The 27723-nt window shown below is 36.2% G+C and overlaps 1 protein-coding gene and 1 pseudogene across 1 annotated transcript in view; one reads left to right on the top strand and one right to left on the bottom strand.

Moving 5' to 3' along the window:
* The window catches only part of TOPAZ1 (testis and ovary specific TOPAZ 1), a 44037-nt gene extending 17642 nt beyond the window's left edge, over nucleotides 1-26395 (bottom strand). The window contains 13 exon segments of the mRNA XM_090284579.1: nucleotides 1160-1275; nucleotides 2365-2457; nucleotides 2665-2816; nucleotides 6248-6311; nucleotides 7973-8098; nucleotides 8808-8893; nucleotides 10458-10597; nucleotides 12130-12194; nucleotides 17847-17974; nucleotides 18647-18708; nucleotides 23196-25650; nucleotides 26042-26153; nucleotides 26156-26395. Coding sequence (XP_090140705.1) covers nucleotides 1160-1275; nucleotides 2365-2457; nucleotides 2665-2816; nucleotides 6248-6311; nucleotides 7973-8098; nucleotides 8808-8893; nucleotides 10458-10597; nucleotides 12130-12194; nucleotides 17847-17974; nucleotides 18647-18708; nucleotides 23196-25650; nucleotides 26042-26153; nucleotides 26156-26395 — 3839 coding nt within the window.
* LOC150005331 (cytochrome c oxidase subunit 6B1 pseudogene) lies at nucleotides 12205-13343 on the top strand (annotated as a pseudogene).
* Nucleotides 26396-27723: the final 1328 nt, after the last annotated feature.

Below are 27723 nucleotides of genomic sequence, written 5' to 3'. Positions count from 1 at the left end.
ATCCAAATCAAGCACGTTATTGGTGAAAATGAAAAACGTGTCCTTCATTTTACGGAAAAAACGAAATGAACTTCTTGGTCAACCCAATATATACTTATCTGGTCATTATAAGAAGGATTAATCAGAAACAAAAGACTGGTTGCTTCTAATGCATACATAGAAAAGGAGTAGAGAGGAGGGAATGAAAATGGGGAGTAGGGCTAAGGAGGACCAATTCTTCTCATTACATACTTCTTAGCATAGCTTTGTAAGCAATAGACAGTAATGTTTCATATACCTCCCTAAATAAATCATTAAAACCAACTAGGATGTGGAAGAACTCAAAATACAGTACAAACAGTAACAAATAAACCTAAATGCTCTACACATAACCACAATGAATGAGAGTGGGAGAAAAAGAACTACTTTATTAACTTAGGAAATAGTATTTTGGCTGAATACTGTGAGGTTAAAGGAAAAAACAGCTTTTACTAATACTGTTCTCCAGATAGTAAACATTTTTTCCCCACAGGGTATGGGTTAGCAGTTCTGAAACTGCTTTATGTGGATAGGAAGACTGAATAAATGAGTAAACATACTGTAGATAATGAGAGCGAGGTTTCCTACTGTCAGAGAAAAAGTTATAAATAAAAAATGTGAAGACTAAATGTACCTGTGGTGTTGGATTAGAATCAAGCTATCAGTATGAACTAGTGTTTTTAAAATATGCATATAAGTAGAGAAATATCTTATGTATGTATGTGTTTTATATATATTTCCCCTACATATAATTTTATTTACATATTTTCATATGCACACAGCTGTTTCCTAGCCTTGCGCACTGACAAGACCTGGCTGCAATGACACTCCAGCCGCAATGAGCATATTCGGACCTTGGTTTTTAAATACCATTCCCCAGTAAAAGGAACAAGAGCTCCCTGCAGAAGTGGTCGTTGCCGATGCTGGGGCAGGGAAAACAGAAGATGAGACTTGAACAACTCTGTTGCTCCGAAACCATACGGACGTGGTAGGAAACTGAAGAGAACATGATGAAAGGACACAGAAAGGCTCAGAGCGGGTACCCAGAGGTTTGGACCTGTGAACAGCGGTAAGTGCTCTCCTTCACCCTTTGTAAGTCCCCATGTGTATATACAGCCTTCATTATAACAATTTTTCTTACCTGGGTTTCATTTTTAGAACTGCACTTATTTCTTGGTTGGAAGCCTGTACTTGGTATAAAAGCTTAACAATATAGTCAAAGTGTTCTGGATCAAGCACCATGCCAGCTTTAACAAGCTGCAGAAGAGAAAAAACCATTTTTTCTTTAGTCTTGCAGTAGTCATTCTTATAAAAATATGGAAGAGTTGAAAACCAATGTGTGTGAAATAACTAAGAGACTGAAGGAAGAAGTGAAACAGACAAGTAGAATTAAAACTCCTTAAAAAAGTTAAACCAAATTTTCTTCAAATATTTGAGAACCACAATAAGACACCCTACTTTAAGAATTTAAAGCAATAAAAATAATTTGAACATGAAACTTGCATATTTTTCCTGTTCTCCAAGTTATCTACAATTTTGTCACTTTACCTCCTGTTTGGTACTCATTCCGTCTTTAGTATAGCAGTGATGTACACTTTATCCCTGATTGTAAACTTCCCGAGGAGTACCAAACTGAGGTTTTCTACAGCTACTAGAGGTGATCAGTAATTTCTGATTCAAAAAGTTTCCAGGCAAGTAAGCCTGTTAAGTTTTGTCATATGGAACTAGAAGTATTCACTGAAATATCTGCCCATCTGCTGGAGTAGTTCCAATGCTGCTTCCTAAAGAAAACGAGGGGTTTTCCTGCTATTAGGCTGATTGTGAAATGGATGGCTGGGTAGTATGAAATAATAAGAAGTATTCAACAAAAGTAAAAATTTTAATAGTTTTTAGAGAGCCATAATTTTTTTGTTTCTGCCAAATATAAAATTAATTCCTCGCCACCATTTCCTATTTACTTTCTTTGTTTTGGTCAAGATTTTCTCTTTATATATTTATTTTTGTTAGAAATGACCTCAAACCATTTGTAAGAGGAGAGTTTCCTATAATCATCCTTACAGTGCAGATATGAGGACAGTTCATGAATCAGAAAGAAGCCCTCTGGAGTGCCTGGAATTATTTATTTAAGGGGAAGGCCTGTCAGTCACTAGAGTCTGTTTATAAACTCCATTTCAGGAGAAAACAAACATTTCTGAAAATAGAATTCTTTGGCATTAAGAATGTGAATGAAAGGTAGTTTAAGAGTATAAGTGGAAATCATTATTTTCTTGAAAATAATTTCTAAATCATTTTCTTTCCATTGATTATTCACTATCAGAGAATAAAAGAGATAAAATAAAGTCATACCTTGCAAAGAATATCAATTAAAGCAGGTACAGCATTCCTTAATTTCATAGTTGCCACACACTCAAATATTTCTAGTAATATTTTCACAGGAGGCTGGATAAATTAAAAAAAAAATTACATTTTCATGTTTTCTTTCAGTACGCTTTAAGTATTTCAAATTTGTTTATGCTGAAAAACACATGTGTTCTCTAGGAAGTATTCAACAAACATGGAAATTTAACTGCTAAAATATGAAAACAAGAACTGTAATAGAGGAATTAACTTAAAATATTAAAAATTCTATATTTTCAGGTTACTTACCAGCATTTTAACCATTATGCTGAGGTTCACTACCTGAAATACTTCTTTCAATAAACAATGCTTGAGTAAAGAATTCAGAAGGTCATTTATCACTTGTAAATCAAAGTGTATACCAGGAGGAAACTTCCTGTAGTACTCCATAAACACGTTGACTGAAAATGAAAAATATATAAAGATATTTACTACTTTTAAGATTCATCTTTTCTAAATTGGACAATTTTTCTCTATTTAAAGACTGAGCAGTGGAAATTCATTTTCTTAAAAGGTACATTTCTAGTATCAGAAATATTTGATGAAAATAATTTAAAGCAAAAGTTAATGACAATGACATCTGAAGTAAACCAGGCATGTTAGGAACAAGACTGGAAGCTAACTCATGTGCTCTACACAAAAAATAGGTCCAAACTGCCTCCTACATCATGGTCTCAATATGAACTCCCAAGAAGCCCCCTTCCCTTCAGGAAGTGGCCTCGCTATGTATGAGAAACTGTATAATTTGGGGATAGATGCAGACTTATTTTGACATATTCCCCTCTTGTTTTAACTCCACCAACATAAGGAGAGAGATATATCTCCTTATATATCCTTTACTACTTAAGTAAAAATTACTTCAGGTTTTATTTTTGTGTTAATTATTTCTGTCCAAAATACTTATTACTCTCTGGATTACTTGGTGGTGCTTGGGAAAGTCAGTAGCTACTGATAAAATTCAATAGCATAATAGAAAAATTAACGTTGATGCAAAAATAACTTTTAACAACTTTAACAACACGTTATAATAATATTCAGCTTTGTTCCAAAGTTTCTTTATATACTACAATCTTTTTCCTGAGCACATACAGAAAAATTCTTGTGGCTATTCACTTTGCAGTATCTATATAGTTGCCTATATAAGAAGCAGATCCCATGATGACACGGGAAATTCAGTGTCTGCTACTATAACTTATTAATAAAAGTGAAACTGTAGATGTTTTAAAAAGAAGGTACAGTTGCAAATAATTTATGTTAGCTAGTGTTGTAGTCTACTAAGTGACATGCATCCCTCCTTCTTTTAGTCATTAAGTACTTTTAAAATTTAAGTTAAAATATTAATATAAGTTTAAGTTATTAAAATATTAATATAATCTCTCCTTTTAAAACAATCTCCTCTGGTTAAACTATTGGGTGAAAAAGGAATGAATATTTTAACAGTTTTTGATATGCACTGCTACATCCCTTTTCTTTCCCCAAATTTTTTATTGTGGTAAAATGTACATAAAATTTACTACCATAATTATTTTTAAGTGTTACAGTTCAGTGGTATTAAATAATTCATAGTATTGTCCATACATCTCCATAACTCTATTCATCTTGTAAAACTGAAACCATACCCAGTGAACAGAACTCCCTTTTCCCTTTCTCCCCAGCAACCACTATTTTGATTTGACTAGCCTAAGTACCATACATAAGTGGAATCATACAGTGTATTTTCTTGTTGACTGGCTTTTTTCATTTAGCATGTCTTCAAGGTTCATCATGTTGTAGCACAGATCAGAATTTCCTTCCTTTTCAAGGCTGAGTAATATTCTGTTGTCTGTATATACTACATTTCCTTATCCATTCTTCTGTCAATGGACATGGGTTGATTCACATTTTAGTTGTGCATAATGCTGCTATGATTACGGGTGTACAAATATCTTTCAAGATGCTGCTATCTTGATGTGGTCCCATTTATTTATTTTTTCTTTCATTTCCCTTTCCTGGGAAGTTATATCTAATCAAATATGGGTACAAAAACAATGTCCCAGATTTTGCTGCCTATGTTTTCTTTCTTCTATGATTTTTATGGTTTGGGGTCTAACATTTAAGTCTTTGATCCATTTTGAATTTATTCTTGTGTGTGGTATAAGAAGGTGGTCTAGTTTCATTTTTCTGCATGTATCTGTCCAATTTTCCCAACACCATTTATTAAATTAACTATCTTTTATCCATTATATGTGCTTGCTTTCTCTGTAGAATATTAATTGACTATACAGGTGTGGGTTTATTTCTGGGCTTGCTATTCTGTTCCATTGATCTATATGCCTGTTTTTATGCCAGTACCATGCTGTTTTGATTACTATGGCCTTAGTATAGTTTGATATTAGGTAGTGTGATTCCTCCAACTTTTTCTTTCTCAGCATTGCTGTTGCTATGTGGGGCCTTTTGTGGTTCCATATAAATTTTTGAAATATTTGTTCTAGTTCTGTGAAATACATAATTGGAATCTCGATAGGAATTGCATTGAATATTGGCTCACTGCCTTCTGCCCTTCAAAGTTTCCGATGAGAAACCAGCTTATAATCTTACTGAGGAGCCCTTGAGTGTGATGATTTGCTTGTTTTTCAAGATTCTCTGTCTTTGTCTTTTGCAAGTTTGATTATAATTTGTCTCAGTGAGGGTCTCTTTGAGTTCATCTTACTTGGAGTTTGTTGAGCTTCTTGGATATTTATATTCATGACTTTCATCAAATTTGGTACATTTTCAGCTGTTATTTGTTCAAATATTGTCTCTGCCCCTTTCTCCTTTATATATATAAAATCTGTTTAATGGCGTCCCACAGAACCCTCAAGCTGTGATCACTTTTTTTTCACTGTTTCTTCTTTCTGTTCTTCAGACTAAGGTAATTTCCATAGTCTTATCTTTTGTTGATATTTCCGTTTGGTTCATACATTGTTTTCTTGAATTTCTCCACATCTTCCTTAGTTCTTTAAGCATCTTTAAGACAGTTGTTTTGAAGTCATTGTCTAATTTATCTGTTATTAGATTTTTTAGAGGGATAATTCCTATTGACTTATGTTTTCCTTTGAATGGACCATACTTTTTCTGTTTATTTGTATGCTTGTGACGTTTTGTAGAAGTGGCAATTTGAATTTACTATTGTGGTACCTATAGCGCTCAGATTTTCTTCCTTCCTCAGGGTTTGCTGTTTTGTTTTTTATTATTGTTTTTAAACTTAAAAAAAAATTTAAATATATATTACTTTATTTTTGTTCAGTTAGAGTTGTCCCAATTCCTCCCCCGTCACCGTTGCTCTCCACTGCCCTGCCCCCCTGCTCGCAGTTTATCCCCACCCCGTTGTCCATGTCCATGGGTCCTTTATATTTGTTCCTTGACTAGGCCCTTCTCCTTCTTTTCCCCATTTCCCCCCTCTTCCCTCCCCTCTGGTTGCTGTCAGTTTGTCATGGAAATAAAGATTTTTTCATTATTGCAGGCTGTATCTGTGGGAGAATTGGCCTGAAGTGGAAACTTAAGGTTTTCTCAGGTCTTTTCTGAGCCTTTCCCTGGGCATGTGTGGTCACTTAAAAATTTTCCCCGTATATGCAATTGTTTTGAATGTCCCAATCTTAAATGCCTGGCTCCCAAAGGTGAAAAAGAGAAAAAGGAAGGGGAAGGGAAGAAAGGTATTAGTTCTTTAAATTCTCTGGAAGTCACTTTAGCAGGTGGGTGAAACATTTGTTTTTCATACTTAAAAGTACTACACTACTTTCAAACTATAAAACACAATAGCACATTGTTTGAAACACATTAGTGAATTTACAGTAATCATTCCATTGTCTCATACCTGCACGCTGTAGCAAACACAGATCGTTGATACTTATATATTTCTTAAACACATCCATGCAAACCTGCAAAAGTTGCAAAAAATGTAAAACTACCTTTTTATTTTTCGTAGAAGTTACACAAAGTTCAATTCTATCTTTATGCTTATTCCAGTTTTTTAAAGTGAACTCAAAGCAAAGGAATAAAGAAGCTGATGTTAATTTGAAATGTATACTGAATTTATTACAAAAACCCTAATTAGAGAGTCTCTGTCAAAGAAAGAGTCAAGGAAAGAAAGTCAAAATTACAAGCAATTGTAATCCTTGAACATTATAATAAAAACACCTTATTTAAGTCATTAAAAAAATAACCATTTACTGACTCAAGGAAAAACACACTCACCAGTGGATTAGAACAGAGCACCTAGAAACAGACCTACTCATATATAATCGTCTGATTTATGACACGGGACACTGCAGTGCATTGGGAAAAAATGGTCTTCTTAGTAATGATGTTAGATAATCTGGTGATCCACATGGGAAAAAAATATGTATCTTGACTTCACATCATATATAAAAATCAATTCTGCATGGCTTAAGAGTTTTAAATTCAAAAGATAAAACAATAAAACTTTTAAAGGAAAAACAAATATCTTGATGATCTGGGCAAAGATTTTTTTAATAGGATGCAAAAAGTTAACACCATAAAAGAAGAAAAAATGACAAAATTGAGCAAAAACATTAAGAAATTCTATTAAAACACACTTTTAAGAAAGAAAAAAGGTAACCTGCAAAGTAGTAAAAGGTATGTGGAATATAATGAATATATCCAAGAAGGAACTTATATCCAGAATATGTAAAGAATTCTTAAAATGGATAAAAAAAGACAATTCCACGGAATATAGGCAAAATATTTAGAATTTCCAAAAAGGGGATAACCACATGTCCAATAAAGATTTATTAATTAAAATAAATTTTTTTAAAATCCTCACCCAAGGACATTTTTTTCATTGCTTTTAGAGAGAGAGAGAGAGAGAGAGAGAGAGAGAGAGAGAGAGAGAGGGGAAGGGAAAGAGAAATATTGATGCAAGAGAGAAGAATTGATTGGCTGTCTCCAGTACATGCCCAGACCGGGGATCAAATGCACCCAGACCAGGGACAAAACCCGCAACCCTTTGGTTACAGGATGACGCTCCAACCAGCTGAACCACGTTATCCAGGGCCAATAAATATTTTGAAAGCTGCTCAGCTTCACGAACCATCACTCCCCACCCACCAGAATGGCTACAATGAAAAGGTCAATAATACCAGAGCTGAGGAGGATATGAAGCAACCACAACTCTAAGAAATTGCTGGTGACAGTATCATCTGGTAAACCACTGTAGAAACATGTGGCATTATCTACTAGAGTTGAATCTATACAGACCCTATGACCCAGCAATTCCAGTTTTAAATATAACCCATCATAATACGTACATGCGTTCACCAAAGGCAGATAGAACACTGACAGCATTACTATTGTAGTTACCAAATTTAGAAACTACCCAAATGGCAATCAAATGTATATTTACCAACAGATGTATTTTGATATACTCACAATGGAACTTCAATACTATATAGGAATGAGCAAGAAAAGTTCAAAATCAGGCAAAGCTCATCTATTAGGAGTCAATGAAAATCTAAATTAAAACATATGACATAGATGGTTATTGAAACATTCTCTACTTCAAAGACTTTACATACTTTACCTTTTCATCCCCTTGCTCAGGCACGTGAGCAAACTTGCACTGTAATCGCTCACAGCCACGTAAAGTATTAAAATGAAATTTGCAATATCCACGGGGTATCATCAACCCAAGGGGCTTCTGAAACACCTAGAATAGAGGAAAAATTCCCTTTCTGTGTTAAATGTAAAACACTATACTCAAGTGAGAAAGCATTTGAAGCAATCAGAAACACATACCCAAAACAGTATCAAGATAAATTGCTTGCTGACTTGATTAAAAAAAAACAAACTTCAATTTACATTAAAAAAAAATGAGAAATCAATTAAAATGCGTTGTCTGAATTTTTGCAGTTTACTTTAGTGAAAAATATTCTGTCAAAGTTATTATTTACTGTGCACCTTTAAAAAAAGCTTATATATTCCCTCTTCCTTCTTGTGTACCTGTGCCTTTTTTGCTTTCGCAAAAAGTTAATTCTATTATAATATGCATATTTCAAATGCATTTATTGGAACCAAAATTTTAGCTTTTCGGATTAATAGAAGGCGAACAACAGAATCAAAGCTTTTTACAACAAATTTTTCCTATAAATTGCTCTACATCATGATTCTCTTTCATCACAGGGAATATTCATCCTGTATTTTCTGTTTTGGATATTGAACCCCTCTTCTGCTTATAACTTCTAATGTTATTTGTGAGTACCCTCTGAATCACTATGCATTCTCTTCCTTTTGCCGTCAATCCCAATTCAAAATCTATATCATGCCCGGAAATGCTTAAAAAATGATCGGGAAATACAACCAGAAAGTCCCAAAGTATGTGCTTTATAAGATTATTATTTTTTAAAATGAGGTCTTACCCTTACAATCTTTTCTCTCTCAAATATTTCACAGGTTTCAGGATTCTGCAACTTTAGGACACTATGTTTTCCTGGAAACCTGAAATCTAAAAATGATCGAGAATGACATTCCACACAACTTCTTTCATACAAATGACCACTACTATGCGCTTTAAAGTTTCACTTTGGACTATTCACGCTCAGTTCACGGACTGTGATGCCATGGGGTGTTCCTGGGAAATACAGAATAATTTACATATTAGGTGCTCCTTAGGTATTTTTAATATTACCTGCTGAAGATACTGTCTTAAGAGCCTTACAGAGCAGCACTGAACACTGCATTCAAATGACTGTCTCTAAGTTAAACAGATAAGTATTACTCATAATAAACTCTCCCAAGGGAAGATACTGACACAAGCCCAGGTGCTTCGGCTGAACTGTGCCCCTTTAAATTCATACGTTCAAGCCCTAACCACTAATGTGACTTTCTTTTGTAATAGGGCTTTTTATAGAGGTATTAAGGTTTAATAGGATCAAAAGGGCGAGGCCCTGATCTGACTGAATGAGTGTCTTTATAAGAAAAGACAACAGAGAGCTAGCTTTCTTCTGTCTACACACATGCACCAAAGCAAAGGCACTGTGAGGACTGAGCAAGAGGCAAGCAAATATAAGCCAGGAAGAGAGCCAGAAACCAAACCCTGCTAGAGCCTCGATCTTGGGCTTCTAACCTTCAAAATCATGTGAAATTTCTGTTGTCTAAGCCACCCACACTGTGGTATTTTATTATTGCAGTCTGAGCTGATGAATATACCGGGCATCATATCTCTTCATGATGGTCTTTTAAAATAGAATTAGGATGTTAAAAACTTTCTTCTAAAGATAAAACACATTTTTAAAATTTCAAATTATTTCATTTTTACTTTGGCAGGATCAGATATAATTTGGAGCAAGCTAAAGTTTTTGCTGCATAGCTTTGCAGTAATTTTCATTATGAAACACATATGGATTTTCAGGATAAAACATGTGCGCATCGTGGCTTTGTCGCTACAGTACATAACATCAAGTGGCATGAGGTCAGTAGCGGGAAGGTAATGAAGAGTTAGGTGTGAGCTACACAGATTTTATTGTTTCTAAATTCATTCCCCAATCTAGCTAATTTTTATCAAAGCATTATAAATTATCAAAAGAACTGACACAAATTCTAAAATACATTCTAAATACTCAACTAAAATATGAAATTTTAGGTATAACTATTTTACTTGTATTACCATTATCACATAAATACAGATACTTCAGAAATTATTCTATCAAAAGAACTAAGATACAAAAATCTTTTAATTTTAACATATTCTATGCTTATTTTGATATTTTTTACTTTTTTGTTTTTGGTAGAAAAATCTCCTAGTTCCTACCTATATTATCAAAAGCCAACAGAATTTTATTTTATTTTTAAAAAGATTTTATTTATTTTCAGAGAGAGGGGAAGGGAGGGAGAAAGAGGGAGAGAAACATCGATTGGTTGCCTCTTGTACACCCCCAACTAGGACCCGGCCCACAACCCAGGCATGTGTCCTTATCGGAAATCGAACCAGCAAGCCTTCAGTTTGCAGATCGGCACTCAATCCACTGAGCATACCACCCAGGGCGAGAGTTTTATTAAGAAAATAGTACCATTTATCCACGGCTTCAGTAATGTGTCTTCTTGATAAGCACGAAGATTCACATGTGGTAGCGATGAGCACAGAGGTTTTGGGCCCATTGATGCTAATTGCCATTCACCAACCATGACCTCTGCATTTTTAGAAACTCTGCTGTGTGAGCAGAAAAACCAGAGTCAGAATTTAACTTTATTTCAAAAACATCAAAGTGATGATAACTAAATTAAGTGGAAACACGACTAACGCTATGCATATACTATAGATTATGCTGTACACTATTATCACACTATGATTATTCAGTATTTTTAACAGGATGCTTCTGCCTTCTTAACTAGAAAGTCAAAGCTTGTTAAATGACTGAGATAAGGGCAGGAATGAAGCGGTGGGGTTAAAACTAGAGCAAAATATTTTTGCTCATGCCAGACAAAAGGTCTGAAGAAGAACTGGCCTAGCATTCCAATCCAGAAAAGATCATTCAATTACTCTACTGATAGTGCAATAAAATAATTATAAATTATTCTCCAGGACAAGTATATATAATAAATTTATACATGTACTTGAGAGCTTCCTTTGGAAAGAAGGTGAAAAATGTATTGTTCTTGACTGTTGATTTAAACAGCTTTGACTATATTGGGACATCATTGATATACGCAATCAATATAATGTCCTTCCAAATAAAATAAAAGCAGTAACATAAAGAAATAGGAATTATGACATTTTATAGACGGTAAAGATTCTCTGGTAAAATTCTTTTATTTTTGGTTGGATGACTGAAGCCCAGGGTGATGGAGTGACTTGTCCAGTGTCACATTTCTGGTCATTACGGTAGAGCCAAAGTGATGATAAAACTTTAGGCTGCAATGACACTTTTTAGTTTAGCAAAATGCTTTCAATAGAAAAAAAAAGTTAACCCTGTCACTTTCTTTAAGATCTGATCTCCGAATGGTCATGAACCATACTGGGCTAGTGTGTCAATCTAATTCTTATCTAGGCTTTTCCTTAATGCAATGGTTCCCATACTTCAACATGTATCTAGGTCAGCTAGTGGTTTTGATGATACACAGGTTCATGGGCCCTGACGCCAGAGTTTAGGATTCAGTAGGTTGGGGGTGAGATCCAATAATTTGCATTTCTGACACGTTCCCACATGCTGCTGCTGCTCCAAGGATCACACTTTGCAAACCAGTGGCTTAACATAAAAGACTTGAATGTATTCATCACTTGATCTGAGTGTGCTTTGTCTAACGGCAAACTGGGGGTGGAAGATGGATCAGATGGTCTCCAAGATGTCCTCCAACTCTAAATTTGGTATTTGTATATGTTCTAGTAAGTATCCTATAACTCTCAGTACTAACCATGGCAGTCACGTAAAACACCTGGAAACTGCAATGTTCATCTGCTTTCTGTCCCTCTTACCTTCATCAAAGTCATATACACACTCTTTATTCTTTTATTTTATCATTATTCCTTATGCTTTCCTCAAAAAGATTTTAAGGGCTCAAGAACCTTAGTGACAGCTTTAAGGTACTGTACAATATCCCTGATATCTAGGTATAACTGACATTAATTAAGGCTTATGGCATAGTAGTCCAAGCATATACAGTAGAGAATGAAAAACACACTCAAGATACAAATTATACGAATGACTGTTTTAAAGTTATATAATTAAAAATTATGTTACAGACCTTTTGCAAACTTCATGCATATTTTCTTTTTCTTCTTTAGGAATCACTTTGTCTGAAAATTTACACTGTGAAGATATGGTCAAAAAGTACAAGTGAAAAAAATCTGTACAGTATTCCCTGACTTATCACAGGTATTACGTTCTAGACGCCACCTCCCCCACCCCAAGATAGGTGAAAATCCATGAAGTAGGAACGTTACATTTACTTTAGTATTTATATATATTTTAAGGCTTTATAAACCCTTCCCACACACTTACAAACAGTTCCCAGTCCCTTATTAAACTTTCCCACTCCCTTATTAACCTTTTCCATACGTATAAACACTACTTATGTTCTTAAACATATTCTACACTCTTAAACCTATGTAACTTTAACATACATATAAAGTACCGCAAAATCCCATGATATAACAAAAAATCTGCAATAAATAATTAAATATAATATTTTTTAATAATCCCGCAATACAGTGAGGCCGCGATAAGTGAACTGTGATATAGAGGGACTACTGTATTCCATATTAAGTTATGCAGCTTACCAGATTTATTAGAATGTTTTAGGTGCTAATTAAACAAATGGCTTATAGCCAACCTGGAAAACAATTCTACTCCACATTATTTAAAATACTGAATACTGACTTAAGAATTTTCACTGTTACTTAAGAGAAAAACTAATATAAATCAATGTATTTCTCAGCTTTTGATTTTGCTTTTAATTGTACAAGCCAACATTTCAATTTATTACAAACAATTAAAGTCATGCTTCTTTTCATTAAGAAAAACACTTTGAACAATTTTTACTTTTAGGTGGTACTTATGAACATACATTTATTTTTCATTAGAAGTATTTATATGTATTTAGGTCTTAATTCAGCTTCTGGTCAGATGGAGGCATCTTTGCTGAGGGTCACATTGAGCTGCAAGCAGCTTCAGGGGTATCTTTGGGGATTAGCGATGTGGTAGAAGACATCAAGACCAAAATCAAGAACTACCAGGCTGCCCCTTTTGAAAGCTGCTTCCCCAGCCAGAACCAGACCAGGAGCTGTCGGCAGAACGACCTGGACTTCCACTGCTTTGAGAAGGCAATGACTGCTGAAGGGGGGTGATGTATCCGTGTGCGAATGGTACTGGTCGGTATACAAGTCCCTTTGCCCTGCATCCTGGGCGTCGGCCTGAGATGACCGTTGGGCAGAAGGCACGTTTCCTGGGAAGATGTAACTGGCTGCACCCCACCTGTCCTCCTCCATTCTTCTCCCACGGAGGTGAAGGGGGACCTGAGTACCTTCCACTCTGGGATCCTGAATCATGGCTTAACTAATAATAAATACTTGTTGGGAAAGTGTAAGACTGTATGTGTAGAAGAGCTAGATGACGGGGCAAGAAGCTGGGTAGAAGACAGTGCCTGGACTAGTAAGAGGAGATTCAGCGTGAATATTTTTTGTTTTGTTTTAAATTTTTATCTTATCAAAATTTGACCACCTCCTCTATGACAGGCAATAGAGTGCATGAGTACACAAAATAGCCTCCAGCCCCTGTCTGTGCTAAAATTTATTTGTGCTTTCCCTTAATTATCTGTATACTTTCTAAAACCTTTTCCTAGGTAATTTTTGAGCCACATGAAAACAGTGTAATACAAACACATAAAATATAAAAAAGAAGTATTTATATGTATTAAAACAATACTACACTTAAAATATTTCACAATTAGTGTTTTGGGAATTGTGATTTTCTAATTACTGTAAGAAAGTTATAAATGCTCAAATATTAATCTTTTGATAAAACAGGTACCAAGAAAATAGCCTCCCAAATCACCCATTACTTGAGCAGAAATAACCACTTATAATATCTTACTTACATCTTTCTAAAGTCTTTAAATTTTATTATTTCTTACTGAAACTTTTAATAGTTTTATTGAGAAATAATTGACATACATCATTGTATAAGTTTACGGCATACAGCATCATGGTCTGAATTAGATACCAGAGTTGGCAGAAGTAGGCCTACAGTTGTATGAGAAACACAGTTTATTCTTGTATTATTTATTATTTTATTATTTTCCATATGAACAACTGTAAAACTACTTTTGCCAAACCCTGTATATTGTGCAATGATTATAATACATTCAACTAATATCCATCTTCTGATATAGAAACAATAAAAAGAAAGGAGAAAAAAGGTTTCTCCTTGTGATGAGCATTCTTAGGATTTATTCCCCAACAACTAGTCTTTTTTAAGGTACATAATCATATTTTACAATGGTGCTATACTGTATATGCTACCAGAACCCTTAGAAAAAAAACCATAAAAGTCATCTGAGAAATATAAAACATTAACAAACAGAAAGACATACCATATTCCTGGATGAGAATACTACATGTAAAGATGTTAATTCCTCTCAAATTAATTTACACATTTAAACAACTACAATGGGAGCTTAAAGTACTCTTAGAATATAAGAACAGCCAGAAATGTTTTAGATTTATAATACATCTTAAAATGATAATTTGACCAAATAAAAATAAACAGCTTCTTCAAGGTGAAAAGCTCCTAAACCAAGTCAAAACACTAATGAAAAACAGAAAAAATTATGGCCACATAAGACAAAGAACAATATGTTTAATATATAAAGAGTTCCTATCAATAAAAAAAAAAATCACAATCCCAGAAGAAAAATGGCAAAGGACATAAAGTTCACAGAAAAAAACCATAAATGGCTTTTGAACATACTAAAAGATACTTAGACACATAAGAGAAAAAGAAATAAAACTAAAACTCAGTTGTAAATATAGAAAGACAAACAAAAGAGAAAAATTTAATACTGTGTTGGCGAGTGTGTAGGGAGAAAACTGGCATTCTCATTCAGTGGTGTTGGAAGTATAAATCGAAGCAAACTACTGACAATCCTACTTCTAAAAATTAATCCCAAAATTCCTGCACTTATGTAAAACACCATATTGTAGTAATATTTAAATTGCAAAAAATGGGAACAAACCAGTGTCCATCATGATATAGTGGGACTCACTGAATAAAGTATATTCACACAGTGGATAATTATACTATTATAAAAATAAGGCATCATTACGTACATTGAAAAGAAATAATCTTTACTATATATTAAGTTTCAAAAAGCAAGATAAAGAATGGTATACTACTCTTTGTATAAAATTAAAAAGAATACACAATAGGTCCACTCTGAGAAATAGCAGAGTATCTCTCACTGGGCTAATCCTACTGAAGGTAACAACTATAAACCCTGAATAAAATATTTTAAAAATCTGTCTGAAAACACTGAAAAGGCAGGAAAACAGGCAGAATCTGGAGGGAAGTCTACACTTGGAAATAGGAACTGGCACTGGGTAAATGTTGTTTTTATGTCTTTATTTCTGAAGCAGGCCCTAGCTGGAACTACTTGGGAAGTACAAAAGTTTGCCCTACTGACATAAAGAACCAGAACACAGAGTTAGAGCAAAGTCAGAAACTGGGAAGTGAAGCTGAGAATTCTGGAAAGGAGATAGGAAACCCTAAAATCTGTTTACAAACTTAGTCCAAATCTCTAGCTAACCCCTGAACTATACGTATTTGAGGGAGGCTCTGAACAGCCCAGCTAAAAGAACTGAGCAAAGATTCTTTAGCTGCCTGCTACCACAGGGGAGTAATCTGGAGGGTGAGTGCATGCACCCAAGTTAAAACCTAAGCATGCAATTATCATACAGTCCAGCAACTGCAGACCTGGGCATCTATCCCAAAGTAATTAAAAATTAGGTTCACACAAAAACTCATACACAAATGTTTATCAGTTTTATTTGTAATAGCCCCAAACTGGAAACAGCTCGGATAGCCTTTAAAGAGTGTATAGCTAAATCAACTGTGGTAAGCCATATCATGGACTCTTATTAAGCAATAACAATGAACTATTTTTTTTTTTTACTTTACTTTATTTATCTGTTTTAAGAGAGAGGGGAAAGGAAAAAGAGACGAAGAGAAACATCAATGTGCAGTTGCCTCTCACGCACCCTAACTGGGGACCTGGCGTGCAACCTAGTCATGTGCGCTGACCGGGAATTGAACCAGTGACACTTGGTTTGCACTGAGCCACAGCAGCCAGGAAAAATGAACAAACTATTGATGCATACAACAAACGTAGTGAATATCCAGAGGATTACACTGGGTGAAAAAAAAACCCATCTAAAGAGGTTCTATACTGTATGATTCCATTTATAAAATATTTTTGAAATGACAAAATTACAGAAATGGAGAACGAATTAGTGGTTGTCAAAAATAGCAAAATACCAAAATTACAGAGATGGAAAACATGTTAATGGTAGGGATGTAAGGGGTAGTAAGGGAGGTGTAACTAAGGGATAACATATGGGAGATCTTTGCAATGATGAAATAATTATCTTGATTGCAGTGGTAGCTATAAAAAATCTGCACACTTAATAAAATACACAGAACTATATACACACACACTCACTGCACTATCAAATTCTTGTTTTTGGTATTTTACTTTAAGATGTAATCATGGGAAAACTATGTGAAGGGTAGAGAGATCCTCTCTGTATTACTTTTGCAACTTCCTGTGAATCTATAATTATTTCAAAATGAAAAGTTAAAAATATAAAGTACACTAGCATTTTAACTATCTAGGGCTCAAAACTAGAATCATTAAGAAATTGCTACCACGGTAAACCTAAAAATTGTTACATATGAATTCAGACTACAACTGATACACAGAAAAAAGGAAAAACAAAGTCTCTGGAAAAGACTATATGAGTGTATATATATGTTTGTATATATGTATGTATTCATATGTACTTATATACATAAATAAAATATATACAAGGAGGGACACCCCAAAATGGAATTTATTTATAAAACAACTGTATATTTATTCTTACATGTTTAAACTTCAGTTACCTTCAAAGTACTCTCCATTTGATGCAACACATCTATCAAGGCTTTTTCCCAGTGCTCAAAACAGTTTTTGAACTTTGATTTTGATGCATTTTAGTGCTTCTGCCATTTTTTGTTTCACCTCTTCCACACTGGCAAAACATTTCCCTTTGAGGGCTTTTTTCACCCCAGGAAACAAACAAAGAAACAGTCGCCTGGGATGAGACTGGGTGAACAGGAGGGTGGGGCACAGGGGTCAGGCCGTTTTTTGGTCAAAAATGGCCACTCAGTGGGGTATCGGCAAGTGCATTCTTAAATCACCCATCATGAAATGGACAAACGCTTTGAGTCTTCAAAAAAAATTTCACTGAGGCTGAATGAAGCCTCTCACAACAACGCCAGATGGTACATTGATACAGATGGGTTCCTAGAACACACAGTCAGCGGGGGAAGCCTGTACTACAAGAGGCCTGCACTTCAGAACATAATTCCTATTATTTTGGGGTTCTTCCTCGTATACATATGTAAGTATAAAACTAGTAAGAAAGCATTTCTAAAAATACACAGAAAACCATATATAAAGGCAGAAAAGTGGTAAGTCAGTCCTATGTCCTATAAATCAACCTATTTATACTCTAAAGTTCCCAAAACCGCATTACTGAGCTTATGCAAAACATTAAGCAATATATCCCACGGCCAGAATAATATGATTCTTTTAGTCAATAAAAAGCAGTTACACTTGTCATCTGATGACACTGTTATGATGAATTTCTGTATTATTGTACTACTGTTTAGATAAAAAAGAAAATGCCAAAGATCCCCTAGTACCTTTTCATCCAAGTCTGAAGTTTTGATGTGTTCACTGAAGTCTCCCAGTTTTTCATTTTGAGAGGTCTTATTAATAACTTCTCGTAAGGAAGTGTTTGCATCTTTAAAATCATGTTTTATCTCATTTGCTGAAAAGAAATAATATCCAACTGTACAAACTACAAACGACAAAATAACCAAGTCATTCAAAGATTATTCTAAAAATGAGTTAGAATTGAGAGTCTTTTAAAAAAGTCCAATGTGAAAAAATATGAAGTAGAGTTTTCATCAAATTAACAATTATTCCTCTTTATTAAATAACTCTATTATATGGTATAAAAAGAACAGGCAGTAAAACAAAATTGAGACATATCAAGATAAATTTAAGAATCTTTCTTAATCACATCTATTTTTAGTATATTTTTAAAACTTGGAAGTCAAAGTAAAATTAACTTTCAAATTCAATTATTTCCTCTAAAGACCTAGGTATTTAAACCTATAACTTAGAGGTTAATTATAAAAATTTTTAAAAAGAACTCAGATTTAATTTCAAAATAAGACTAGAAAAGTTGCTAAAGTCAATTATTTATATTTTGTAGATAATGTCTAACAAAGTTTATTAAATGATCAAAAAAAATTTTTCAAAATCTAATCTGCCAACCAGGCAATTAAAAGTGAAAAAAATTGACAAATTATAAAACATATGTTTAACAGACTAAAATGAAAAGCTTCATATCTTAATGAATTTATTTTGATTAGGCCCGAATGAAGGTATGAACAGATACTTTGATATTGTATATTCTGAAAATGTGAAATTTTACCTGCTGGCAAGGAAGCACAAATCTCTGACTTTGTCGATCCAGGATCCAGAACAAGGATTACTCTATTATAAAGCAAACAGAGCTTTAACATAGTCTATGCAGAACTATCTACTTCTCTAAACATGATATAATACTGCTTTAGCAGCTGGTGAACATCAGGCTCAGGTCCTCCAAGGACAGAGAACTATACAGGGACTCAGAACCCAGTACAAGCAAGTAGATTCCTAATTTGGTTCTTTAATTCCATGTGCTTCAGTTGTTAGCGATGCTGCCATTCAAACTTTGTCACTCAGAGAGAATCTGATGACTTATACCAAGCATTAAAATTTTTTTTCAAGTATTGCACCAATACAAGCTCATGTTCAACTTCTACTCTCAAGTATGTGCATGTATGTCTTATTGCCAATGTGAAAGAAAGGTGGTTTGAGAACAGTTTTGAGGTTATTTTTTATTTTGTTTTATTTTTGTGGTCTCTGAAGACAACGTGTGGTCCTAAGGTTAAAGCTATGAAGATCAGAGTTAGACCAACCCGGGTTTAGATATTGTTCTACCACTTTCTGTTAACTGTGGCAAAATTATTTCACTTCTTTGAGTCTAATCATATCTGTAAAATGAGAATACCACCTACTCACGAGGTTACTGTGAGGATTAAATGAGATAAAATGTTCTTAAAGCCAATAGCACAGGCTCAGCAAATGAAAACCACATCTATAGGAGCCACTCAAAAACAAATGGCCAAATACTATTCCATTTTTGAAAATTTACATCAAAATATGTAAAAGTACATAGAATAAAACATAACAGACACCCATAATCTCACCATTTATTCATTTAATAAATGGGTTTTATTAAACCTATCCTAAATAGCCAAGAAAAAGAAAAACTGAACATTTTATATGCACCATTCTTCAAGGTCTTCGGAAAACACGAAATATTTTTCCCTCAATGTATGTTCTTTCCTAACTCATACCTCTTCAGACTCATATCTGTCTATTTGAACATTTCATTTCATTATTTCAAAGGTCTCTCCAACTCAACATGTCTAAATTTGACCCCATGACTGGCACCCTTTCCCCAATCCTGTCCCTTTGCACCAGAGAATTGTAATACCCCTTTTTGAAATAAAAGAAACCAGGTTATCATCCCTAACTCCTATCTCTGGCCTCACCCTATGTAATTAATCAATCTATACTTCCTAAAGCTCCCAAATCCACTCCCACTTCTGTTTGAAATCATCATGTCCTTTTGATTTAAACATTACAATAGCTCCCTGCCAATTTTGTCTCCAAAACAGAGCTATGAGTTTTAAAATGTAAATCTAACCAGATTCTCTCACCACTTAAAAGTCCTTCAGTGAGTCCCTATATCTCTTAGGATAAAGTTCAAACTCGCCACGAATTCTAGTTTATCTAGGATGGTCTGTTTATGCCTGTTATCCTAGTACATTAATTATTAATACCTCCTCATTTCCATCTCAAAAGTTTTTCAATTCAGAAGATACATTCTATGGTCATTCTATTTGTAAAACCCTCCATGGCTGAGATTTCTGCACATTCTGTAGCTTCATTGCTTGTTACTTCTGTTTTTCAGTTGTGACCTGCTCTTCCCTGTCGGTCTTCATTACAGGCTACTCCTTCTATGACAAAATTCTACTCACTTTTCTTCACCTATTAGCACAGTTCTACCTATCATTTAGTGTTCATCTTAAATGACACTTTGACCAGGACACCTTTAGTATCTTGCACTTGTATCATATTTTATTATAGTTGCTTAGTTATTTGCCTCCCTTGATAGACTAAAAGCGCTGTGAGAACAAGGCCCATGTACGTCTAGTTGCTTTCCATATACTCAGTATTTACCATCCTCCTGGCTAGACATGAGGGAGACCCAAATGAAGATGCCTCACTTCTCTAGGAACTTCCAGTATAGTGGGCGGCTCACATGCAAGCAGACAAAATATACTGAGATACATGCCAAGAGAACTATTGGAACAAGTTTGCAGAAAAACATCTCAGATGTGATTTGAAGGATAACTTAATGAAGAGAAAAGGACTTCTAGATAAAGAAACATATGCAAAAGGATACATGACATATTGTGGAAACAGCAAGGAGGAAAAATGTAAACTAAGAAAGTTATACTCAATTTGCTCTTAGACAAGAGTCATTCTATGTAGCCAAGATCCTAGGGAACGCAGCAATCATGAACCATTCTTGAAAAAAAAAAAAATTGCTCTGAAATCTAGCCAACTAAGAAATGAATTAAAATAGTCATGATTAAAGGACAGTAAAAAGGACTGGTGGCAAGGATTAAATCAATTTAAATACAGAACTAAGAGTAAGTGTCTTTGGAAACTCAGATTATTGAAGATAATGTAATTGGCACAAGGTTTACCAATATGAAACAAAATACTTTAACAAAAATGTGGGGGGCAAGACTGGGAGAAAAACTGAATGTGTATTGCATGTTTATTTTTTCATATCAGGAAAGCAAATGCTGCTGTCTGAAGTTAGAACATAATTTTTAAAAGTCGTAACAAAACTCAAACTTATAAACTTTTTATTAACTTGAGAGAGCCTTTTAGGAACTAACTTCTTGTGGTAAAAAAGTATATTGAGCTCTGGCTGGTGTGGCTCAGCGGATTTGAGTGCCAGCCTGTGAACCAGGTCCCCAGTTGGGGGTGCACGAGAGGGAAACACACACATCGATGTTTCTCTCCCTCTCTTTCTTTCTCCTTTTTCTTCTCTCTAAAAATAAATAAGTAAAATCTTTTTAAAAAAGACTAAACTCTCAGAAAAAAAAGAGAAGTGTATTGATTCAGGAATTCCTTTAGTTTCATTTCAATCTCCCCTCCACCCAGTTAAGTGTAAATAAAATTAAATGCTATTACTAAAAAATAGCACGATCCAATTGTTCTAAAATTATATTCAGGTATATGCCTAGACAGATGTTTGGAATGGTGCACACAAATTGTTAGCAATTAATTTGGGGTGGTGGAATTCTGTCCCTTTTACAATTTAATGTAATGAACATGTATCATTTTTACAAAATCAGCCATTATTCTAAAACAACAAGAGAATAAAAAACAAACTACCTGCCCAATTCATGACATTTCTGTATCTTTGACTACAGCTCATTGTTGACATCTTGTTAGCTAACAGAAATGTTTGCTCTTGAATGCAGGATTTACTCTAATTTCCCTTTGTATTCCTCAAAGGAAACATGGTATATAAGAGTTAAAATAATCTTCAAGACCGTTTATTGAGCCGTTACTATTCACCCGTGCCATATTAAAAAAAAGTTCCCATTCATTCTTTTATTTAATCCTCACAGTCCTGAAGCAAGTAGCTTCCCTTTTTACAGATAAGGTAAAATAATCTGCCTAAAAGATCACATATCTATTAAAAGGCGAAAGATTTATACGATCTGAAGAGAAACCAGAGTATAAAAAGATCATATAGCTGTAAAGTGGCAAAGAAAAGATTCAAAAACCTAGGTTAGACTACAATGGTCAAGCTCTTAATCACTCATTTTCATTTTTCCATTTTCAAAATGGGCAGATTATCATCCTACTTCCTTACATCATTAAAAATAATGAATAGATAAAGCTCCTAGACCTCCATTTGACACATAGAAAGTACTCTATGTGGTGATAAATTACAAATTCTTGTAACACTAAGAACATCAAGAAGAATATGGTATCATAAAAATAACTAAACTTTATGAATACCAGAGAAATTTAAGTCATGTACCACTGAACTTCGTGGAAAGTGTTTCATATTTCCTTTTGAGTCTGTTGACAGAACATTACAATACTCAACTATTGTAATATACAAATATAACGTAGAGCTTGAAGAATTATATAAATTTAGTAAAATATAACATATTATAAAAGAATATTTGGGCCAACTCAGAGTAGCTCAAGACTACTACCTGCCTCCATTTAAAGTTGTACCAGGCAAACCTGCCCTCATCAGGGACTAAATAATCATTTAAAACCATGACTTTAAATTTTATTCTCTTTTCTGAAAATTAGTTTAACTTCCAATTCTACTTTCAAGTTCGAATTACTTCAAATAAACTTTTCCAAGACTTTTGCAAGACTTCTCTGTTCCCTCAAAAGTAAATTTTTTATCTAACAAAGAAGTCACAGAAAATGGGTTAAAATACACAGCACTATTCTTAATAAGTAACTTGGCTGAAATAAAAGTATATCTGCATATTGACAATAATTAAAGAACACATGAAAATAAATTTGACTTTGAAGGAAGCAATCTCTGTAATTTAAAAAGCCATTTACTAAATCACCATTTTAATTTTTGACAGTTAATCTGCTCCATTATAATTTCTAACACATATGTAACTTTTATTTAAACTATAAGTTTTAGCATAATGAAATTTCCCAGCAATAGTATGTTATGTTATATTTAATAAGTGGGTTAAAAACATAATGGAGCTTCAATGATCACTAAATAAATTAGTGACACCTAAGAGCAGAAAGTACTTTTGAAACCCCCTCAAGTACCAAGAGGCATACTTGAACATGCATACCTTAAGTTATCTCTTAGTTCTTTTTTTTCAGGAAGTTCCACGGGCTTGGAGTCTGTTGATTGGTGCTCTTCAGCAAGACTGGGCTCCTGGCTTATCAGGGGGACCTCTGAAGTAAACGAGAGCTCACCTTCATTGGAGACTCCAAAGAGGTCTGGGTCATCTTGAATTACATCAATTAAGAGGACATCATCTTCATATGCTTTAAGGATATCTGGAATAACTTTAATATCTGAAAAGTTCTTAGTTGTTTTTCCACCACTAACTTCAGAGGAAACTTGTTTGAATGTTTCTTGTTCATTAGAGCAGAAGGCAGGACTTTTCTCTATACACCCAGGATCACAAAAAAACGTATTATTTTCAACTGTGAGAGAAACAGCTTTCTTATTAGAAACAATATTGCCTGGTTCAGAGATGTGGTTAGAAGGTTTATTATTATTACCTTGCTTTAAGAAACTTGAAGAAAAATTACAGGAATTTTTATTGCAATATGAGTCAGAACTACCTTGCACTGGAGTGACACTATTTTGTATGTTCAAAGATTGAGGTCCTGAAGTTATTGTAGAGATGTTCTCTTTACTCCTATTCTGTCTTATCTCTGCCCCAGATAATTTGTCAAGAATCTCCAAGGGACTACTACATCCGTTTCTCTCCGATGACTTGGCATTTATTTCTGTTCCTTTTTCTGTTTTATTCTTAAGTAAAGGAATTTTAAAATTAGTCAGCCGTCCTGTGTTCAATATTTTAACCAAGTCTGGAACCACAGGTGTCGGCTTAGCAATACATGGTTTTCGGTGAATAGTTCTGCCTGTAGAGTTATTTGCTTTCTGGCCATGATGGGAAGCCACTGTCAAACTAACTTTTGTTAAAGTTTCTCTATCCTTTTTTTTACTTCCTATTAAGTTTTGAGTCACATTATTTAACTGGGTATCTTCAGTTGTATTAGAAACTACCTCTGACCCACTTCTGCTCTGTTCCTCGGACTTCATCTTTTTATCATCTTTGATTATAGGTTCCTTTATAACCTTTAAAGTAGGTTCTATAGTAGAGACTACTTCAGAGACTGAAGACAACCAATTTAAATTAGAATCCAATTTTTCTTCACTTGAAGAGTCACTGTTTGTTTCTTTCATGACATTTTGTAATAATCTGGAGTCAGTTAAGTGAATTTGATTTGTTCGGTGTTTAAGAAAATCATCTTGCCTAAAACTTTCCCCAGACCCAGGAAGAGAGTAATTTGATTTTGGCTTGGAAGTCTTTTTCCAACACTCAGCAGATACTCTAGCACATGAATAACAAGGCCAAGTTCTTTTACCCGTCATTGGAATTGTTCTGTGGCAGCTGAACTCTGATTCTTCAGCTTCATTTCTTAAGTCCTCCCATGATCTCTTTTCAATAGAATGGCAATCACTAGGTGATTTCACTGTTGAACTTTTCACTGACTTAAAATATTCTTCTGGCTCCATGCTTACACATCCTAAGAGCTCGAAAACATTCTTTGTTTCTTCTTTCAAATGTGGCTCAAGGGTTTTCTGAAACACAGTATTTACATGATGCTCAGGACTTTTGTTTTTTCCTTCAGTTTCTGGGAGATTTGATAAATGATCCATTGGAGAGAATGTATCATGGTTTACTTCTCTCAAAATTTTTAAAGTTTCTGCTTCTCTACCTTCAGCACCCATTTGGTTTTCTTGTAACAGCAACTCAGACTTGTTACACACATTAGAGAAGTTCATCTTGATAACCATTTCACCTCCTTTTTCAAACATCTTCATTCTTTTCCTGGGTTTTCTCCTGACATTGCTCTCCTCTACTGAGTATTCATTTTTTTCACTTTGAAGGTAGAGAAGCAAGCCATTACTTTTACTTTGGTATAAATCAGTTTCTTCAAGGAATAATTTGTTTACTCCCATTAGGTTTTCTTCAGTTTTTGAAAGCTGAGGAATATTATTTGCGTCACTCTTATGCGAAAGACTCCTAGGGGTTTCTTTCTTTAACTCCGAGAAATCTTCTGGTACATGAACACATCCAGCATCAGGTTTACATGTAAAGTTATTTTCCTCATTACAATCCTTGACATGGGGGTAACAACTGTAATCATGTAATTTTAAAATGGAATTATTTTCTGCTTCAGGTGACAAGCTGTTACAAGAATATTTCCATGTATTCTTGTACAGTTCATCTTGGCATTCAACCTTTGTATTTTGTGTAGCCTGATTTTCAGTTATTCTGAAAGGTGGACTTTCTAAGTTTTTGAGTTTTTTAATTCGAGTTCTTCTTTTAATACCATCTACCAAAACTTCCTTACCCAAAGACTGCAAGACAGCTGCACTTCGAAATTCACCGCACTCCACTGTCTGAAAAGATTCCGAACTGGTTAAAGATTCCTTTCTTACCAGGTCAGTCCCTGGCTGTGGATCATCACTTGAGCCTCCAGTAACTTTTCTTTTTTCCTTGACTGATCAAAAACAACAAAACATACCAGAAAAGAGTTTATGTTGAGGAGGAAAAAGCAATGCCACTTAAAATTTAAAAACATTATGCCATTCATTTTTATTTCCCTGAAACTTCCCTCATTTCTGTTAAGAAACTGCACACGAACATGTATAAATTCTAAGCCAGTTTAATAACCTGAATAAGCCTCTAGCATCATGGTCATTTCACATGAGCCCAAACGGATTACTAATAGGAATCCCTTTTACGGGAATCCCGACCAGGAGCTCCTAACGGGGCAACCGCCTGTTTTTACCTCTCTCTGGGTCATCACTAAAGCCCACGCTGTCCGAAGTTCAGCACTAATGGTAAAACAAAGATGGAGGGCGCGGAGGTGCAAAGGCACCCAGGGGTGCTTTCTTTCTGTCTTCCCGATTGCAAGGGGAGCTCCCCCTCCTTCTCTGCTTCTAAGCCGTCCTGATCCCGCAGGTGCAAAGGCCCTCCCCGCCTACTTGCACTGCCACACCCCACCTCGCTGCGGCCTTCCCAGCCCCGGACACCTCACCTGACGTGTCACTTTCCACTGCCTCTCCCTCTGACGCTCGGGACACCATTCTCCTCTTTTGTCTGCTCTCCTCACGGCCCCCGGCTTCAGGGCCGCAGACTCCCGCCTCGCCTGGCTCTGGCCGCCGCCCTCGCTTCCTCAGGCCTCGCGCACCGCCTTCATGCCCAGAGGACGTCGTGGGGACTGAGGGCCGTGGCCGCCGCATCCGCCCCCTGCCCTCCGCCCGGCCGGCTGAGGAGCCCACCGCCCGCGCGAGGGCTGCTCTCGCCGTCCGGGCACGGACGCCCTTCTGCATGCTCCGCATCATCCACCGCCTAGGGCCGACCGGAAGCGGAAGTGGGCAGCCGGGCCGGGGTGGGGCAACGGTGGGGGGCACAACGTGCGGAAGAGCCGTCAGTGTCCTCTTGGGCTTCATTTCAGCAGGTGCTGCCTGAGGTCCCTGAGGCGCCTTCAGCTTGGCCTGAACGTTTCGGGGCCTTTCGGGGCCTTTCGGGGCTCTTATCCCACTGCTGCCCCGTGTGCCTGGCCGCTCACGAACACCACCGCCAGCCAGTGGCTCCCAGCCCCACCCTGAGCCTCCGGCGGTCCCGTTCCCTCTGCCCTTCCGGGGTGTTCCCTCGGCTGTTCCGTAGGCACCGCAGTGCCCGGATGTGCAAAACGCGGCCTCTCTCCTCACAGCTCGCTCCTCGTGAGCTGAGGGGGCACCGCCATCCCCCAGCGGGCTGAGCCGGGAGCCGACAAACGCTCAGAGACAACGCGCCTCACCACCTCATCCCCTCACCCACGTCATCTCTGATGCCACTTTCCGTGTTCGTCGGCCACGGCGTTGGCGCCGGCCCTCAGACTGACGGACGGACGGCATCAGCCTCCCGACGCGTGTGCATCCCTCCATCTTTGTGCTGGTTGGGCCTCGCTCCCAGCCGCTGCCGGGCCGTGCCCCGTGGGAGGCGGTATCCTGGCGTTTCCCGGTGGGACCACAACAACCCCCTTTGCTCGAAGACTAAAAGCTAACCAAGTGCAGACCCTTCCGTGTGCTATCTCCCGCTCTGTGGTGCGGTTCCTGAGCGTTGGCCATGTTTTGTCTCACTGCCCTTGTAGGGGGAACGCTGGGCTTCCGCGGATAACGATGCGGTAGGAGTCGCCCTTTTGCACGAACTGATTCTGATCCTGCGGGGCCTGTTTTACAACGTTTTTACAATGACGTGAGCGGTCGGTGGTAGCAGTGCAAAACGGCGACCTATCGCCGTGCAAATTCGGCCCCGTAGAGTTTCAGCTGACTTCCCGCGCCCCCGCATGGGGAGAAGCCAGCTCGCAGCCATCTGCACGTGCATTTCAAGGTTCCTGAGTCGTTCACGCGCCCGTTCTTTGGACTTCCCCTCTGAGCTGGTGGCTCTAAAGTCTGCCTGATGACAGACATAAAATCTGTAACACACGCCCATTTTTACGTCTATAGGAGAGTCATGATTTTATCTTTTTTTTTGGGGGGGGGGGAGAAAACTACCTTGGAACACTACACACACCCTTCCCTTAAAC

The sequence above is a fragment of the Furipterus horrens genome, unplaced genomic scaffold (assembly GCF_987537825.1).
Source record: "Furipterus horrens unplaced genomic scaffold, mFurHor1.1.pri manual_scaffold_7, whole genome shotgun sequence".
Classification (NCBI taxonomy): Eukaryota; Metazoa; Chordata; class Mammalia; order Chiroptera; family Furipteridae; genus Furipterus; species Furipterus horrens.
Note: the sequence above shows the minus strand (reverse complement) of the source record. Positions and strands in the feature narration are given on the sequence as shown.